Here is a 5,000-nt window from a genome sequence, read left to right as displayed (position 1 = left end):
AGCGAGGGGATCAGCAACAAGCTTATCGGATGCATCGAGGAGGGATTGGAAGCCGGCGAAATGATTCTGTTCCGACTTTTCGGAAACAAAACTGAGCTCTTCATAGATCGAGAAAAAGAGCTCGAAACCTTCCAGATTTTGTTTTCGAAGGGTTACGGTCCCGCAGTTCATGGAACATTGGAGAATGGTCTTGCCTACGGGTTTTTAGCCGGCGATGTCCTTAACACAGAAACAATCGCTGATCCTCACATTTCCTCATTGGTTGCGCGCCATATGGCTCGACTTCATGCCATTGAGATAGATCACAAAAATTCCCGCCACAAAGCAGAACCTATGTTGTTCAACGGTATGATGAAATACTTGAATCTCCTTCCGGACAAATTCGAAGACTCTTCCAAGAACGAAAGGTAATATAATGGGGAAGTCAGGGTTTGAAAGAAATGGGTCGGGAGGTGTTGGTTGAGAGCAAGACATACAGGAAAGAATTGGGGGAGGAGTGAGTGGGAAAAAACGGGACTCTGGCATTCTGTCAAATCCCCTTTGACTTATGCGCCGATCAAATAGAAACTGCAAAACCCCTCCCCCCCGGAGTTGACCTTTGCCAGCGTGGGATGGGGAAAATTGAACTGGAAGTGTGAGGTTTCAAGTGAATTTTTTTTTTGGGTGCCAAAGATGCTAACAGCTATAAAAGATTGTGTTTGGACAAGATAGAAGAGTTTAAAGGAAGAGGTGAAGCATTTGTGAGTGATTGGCCTACAAAAAGTCTTCAAAAGGTCTCTAAAAGGTCTTTATTAACTCTAAAGACAGGAGGTGCCAACGACGATTGTTCTTTTGTAGGGTATGACACTCAAATCCGACGATAGGGTAGGGTCTGCTATGCCGAATGTGACAAAATATCAAGTCCGCTAAAAATAAAACAAGTCACACCATTTATAATCAAGTTGCCAACAATTAGCATCAATTTGTTTGTTGACAAATCACATTCCCAGCAATTTATTTTACCTCTCTTGTTGTACAATTCATACATTGAAGGACCGGGCCTCGAATGTCAAGCTCCATGTTTTGCAAGTTAAGATGCTTGCTTTATAAATCAAGAAGGGAGAGGACAGCTTTTGATCAATTCTATTTTCGAGGGGGACTGAAACATTCTCTCACATTCGCTCACTTTGGTGGTTGGTTGGCTGCATCGTGCAATGATGCTCTTAATGTGACTGCGCGATGCAGTTATGAGCTATGCTGTCAGTCGATACTTGACTCTGTGGCTGCGTGTTGCAGCTCTAGTCAAATTCCCACATTTCACCCTTGCTCACCATAGAGTCTCCAGTAGCTCAGAGGTTGAAGCATCGGTTCGGTACTAGATCACGAAGGGTCGTGGGTTCGAATCCCATCTGGGGCTCGGATTTTTCTGAGTTCCCAGTGGGTTCAATTGTAACACCTTTCATTTAATTATAATAATAATAATAATGATAATGATAATGATAATGATAATGATGATGATGATGATAATGATAATGATAATGATAATGATACTGATGATGATGATGACGATGATGATGACGATGATGATGATGATGATGATGATGATGATGATGATGATGATATCACAATCTGTCATCTGTTTCATGATGTACACATTGCATATGTAGATCACAACATTTGGGTTAAGTTCATTACAAAATGATATACCTGTTGCACAGGGGGTTTCAATTACTTTATCCAATTAAGCTGTGATCCCAATGCAAACCTGCTCATTGGTTGTAAACATGTAAACAGACAGTGGTAAGAAGCCCTATATGGGAGTTTTTCTTTTACATTTTTTGCCTCATTAGTACAAGGCTATTGCATGCTTTGAAAATTCAGAATAATTGAGAAAAAGAATGTACGGGGTCATCAGCACCTTTGCCACCCAGTAACTTATTATTTTTTGATGGCTAATAACTGGCTTGTTATCAAAGCTAAAAGGCTTAAAATTGGAAATTTGACAAATTTTATCTTTTGAAGTAAATTTGCGAATAGCGTGATGCGTTCTGTGAGCAAACTAGTATGTTAATGAAACAAAAAGTATGTAAACAATGACATCAGCAAAGATTCCCTTATAAGCAGCGGTAAAACGCTGGTAACCGGCTTTTAATGGAACCCCTGCTGCTGTGTGGCCATTAATTGGGTGATCATCTCTAATTTGCCCTTAAGCAAGGGTATATAAGCTACACATTTATTCTTGCCTTTCATTTAGAGGAATAACTTTTCTGTCTTTTTCTTTTTGAGGTATGAAAGGGAAGCTCCAAGTAAAGCTAAGCTCAAAGAAGAGATCGAGGTCCTCAAGAGTGTATTGCTCAAACACAACAGTCCGATTGTGCTCTGCCATAATGATTTACTTTGTGCTAATATTGTCTATAATAAAACAAATGGTGAGTTTAATATTAGTAGAAACAAAAGGCATGTTTCGTATTTCAAACCAACAGAAGAAACGTTTTGTCATTGGGAAACACTTGAATCATACTTTAAAAATTGACAAATGTAAAAATGTTGAATTTTTTCTCAAGCCCATCCTAAGAGCTAGATAACTGACATTTTACATAGCTTTCAACGATGTGGCAAAGAGCCATTACTAGACCTCTTTACAGTACAAGTGTACTTAGTTACTGGGCCTTCAAATAAAAGTGCTATCAAGGCTGGTGTTGACCTTTTTATGATACAAACCTCTCTCCTTTTCCTATGTTAATGATTTTGTTTCCATGCTAATTAGTAAGAATTTACGTAAGAAAAGCAGTGAGGTTTCTATCAAAACAAGGTCAATTCCAGCCTCACTTTCATTCATAGGCCAGGTAACTAAGCACGCAACTGTAAAATGGTCTATTCTACCTGCTGAAATAGACCATAGCCAGCTAGAATTTTTCAGCTTCTGTGGATCCCTGGAACGCTTTAAATTAATTATGGTTGTAAGGGATTAACTACACAATTAACGTGAATGCTCTCTTTGAATTCAGACAGTGTCCTGTCGATTGATTACGAGTATGCTAGTATGAATTTCCTGCCTCACGACATTGGGAATCATTTCTGTGAATATGCAGGTATAAAATCTTGAATTGTTCAAAGCAATAATAATAATGATAACAATAATAATAATAGTAATAATAATAATAATAATAATAATATTATTATTATTATTATTATTATTATTATTATTATTATGAGAACTTCTGTACCTCATTTGGTTGCACTAAAGTGTTTATACAAGAGAAGTCAAATCCAAGGTAATCCAGTTTATGTTTTAACCTGCACAGCTAAGGTTGTATTTGTAAGTGTGAACAGAAGACAGTGTTTTTAATTGCTAACTTTTGTCTTTGTACACTGTACAGGTGTGGACGAAGTGGACTACAATTTGTATCCAAAGCGGGAACATCAGCTGAAGTGGATTGCCACTTACCTTGAGGAAGCAGCAAAGCTAAGAGGTAATATTATTGAGTTTTCTAGTGAGATGCTGAGCATGGGGTTCAAACAGGAGAATTTTAGTGGTTACTTGAAATGTAAAGTTATAGTAAGCTAATCATTGCAGACTATTGTGGACCTTCGACAACTGCCACACTCAGATAATCAATTCACCTTATAATTCCAAGATGGGCACAATTTTAGTATTCTTTTATTTGATTGCAAATTGGCCTTTTTGGGTTATAAAATTATAAAATATTCTTTTGAATCTCACGTTTGAAAGCTAGGCCAAAAGGCCCAATTTGCAAGGAAACAAAAGAGTACTAAAATGGCAGCCATTTTGGAAAAATTGCACAGAAGGGTGGAGGAGTATTAATTTTGTGTTCTATCAATTTTCTGTATGGTATAATATCACGGTATAGGCCTGTATCATAAAATTATTTGTAGATTGTACTTTTGGTTCTCTGCTTTGCTCAGTGCAGATTTCGTTTCTTTAAAAAGGCCATCTGCAAAAAACATTGTGGGTTCTTAAAAATATCTAAAAAACGAGTAATCAGGCCAATAAAAAACGCAAACACATGGCACGGACCAATAATAATATTATTACAAAAACATTCCCACAATACCTTGTAATCTCACAATCTGATTGGCTAATTAGCCATTGTCAAGACAATTCTAGACAATTATTTGCTAGACAAGGTTTGCTCTTTCCTTGTGTCATGATCTTGGTCACGCTCTGAAATAAACATTCTCTTTGACATTGAATATTGTCAGTGGTAAAAAAATAAGTCCAATGTCGTTCGGCATTGTTTGGACCCTAATCGACAAAGACATTGGTTATCACAGTGGGCAAAACTTGTTGTGGACTCACAAAGTGCATCAAGGCTGTGTTTGGGAAGAAACCAACCGGACTACATTTGCAACCCATAACGATTACCAGCACCTGTTTACAAGTGGGTCTGCTCTCTAAACTGAGTTAAATCAATTTTTTGTCTGTTTCTAAATTTTACCTTTTGTTAGGTGAAGCCAATCCTATAATTTCAGAGATGGAGATTGAGAAGCTCTACGTGCAAGCCAATCATTTTGCACTGGTAAGATTTTATTTGAGCTGTGAGACGAAGTAAATAATAATAATTTTAAAGGAAAATTCACAAATGGAACAGATGAGGAATTTACCAAACTTGACCTTACAACGATGTTCACGACGTAAAACTATGAAGAGTCCGAGCGAGTGACAAGGAGATTGGCTCATCTTGCTTGAAGAGTTTCATTTGTGTTCTGTGCACAAAATGGTTCAGAGTGTTGTGGCTCAGACACAGCTGGTGCCTCAGATTTCATTATTTTGCAAGTCCTTGCTTTTAGGGTGGAACATTGATTTAACTGTGACCCCAGTTGAAAATTTTATCCCCAAGGGTTCCAAAGGGCTACTGACTGGTTTAAGTGGGTCTCTTAAAAATGGTACCAACAAAGTGTAAATTATTAATAGTCCTAACAATTTTAACATTGTATCTTGTTATCTCTTTCCTTGGTACAGGCAGCGCATTTCTATTGGGCCATGTGGGCATTAGTTC

General features: G+C 37.7%; 1 protein-coding gene across 1 annotated transcript in view; it reads left to right on the top strand.

Annotated features, from left to right (window-relative positions):
• Positions 1-5,000, top strand: part of LOC137969618 (probable ethanolamine kinase) — a 7,553-nt gene that overhangs the window by 172 nt on the left and 2,381 nt on the right. The window contains exons 1-6 of the mRNA XM_068815928.1: positions 1-407; positions 2,266-2,408; positions 2,988-3,071; positions 3,360-3,452; positions 4,450-4,520; positions 4,964-5,000. The exon at positions 1-407 is cut by the window's left edge and continues 172 nt beyond it; the exon at positions 4,964-5,000 is cut by the window's right edge and continues 37 nt beyond it. Of these exons, the coding sequence (XP_068672029.1) occupies positions 1-407; positions 2,266-2,408; positions 2,988-3,071; positions 3,360-3,452; positions 4,450-4,520; positions 4,964-5,000 (835 nt within the window). The remainder of the gene's footprint in view (positions 408-2,265; positions 2,409-2,987; positions 3,072-3,359; positions 3,453-4,449; positions 4,521-4,963) is intronic.

The sequence above is a fragment of the Montipora foliosa genome, chromosome 9 (assembly GCF_036669935.1).
Source record: "Montipora foliosa isolate CH-2021 chromosome 9, ASM3666993v2, whole genome shotgun sequence".
Taxonomy (NCBI): domain Eukaryota; kingdom Metazoa; phylum Cnidaria; class Anthozoa; order Scleractinia; family Acroporidae; genus Montipora; species Montipora foliosa.
This window is presented reverse-complemented; position numbering and strand designations above follow the sequence as displayed.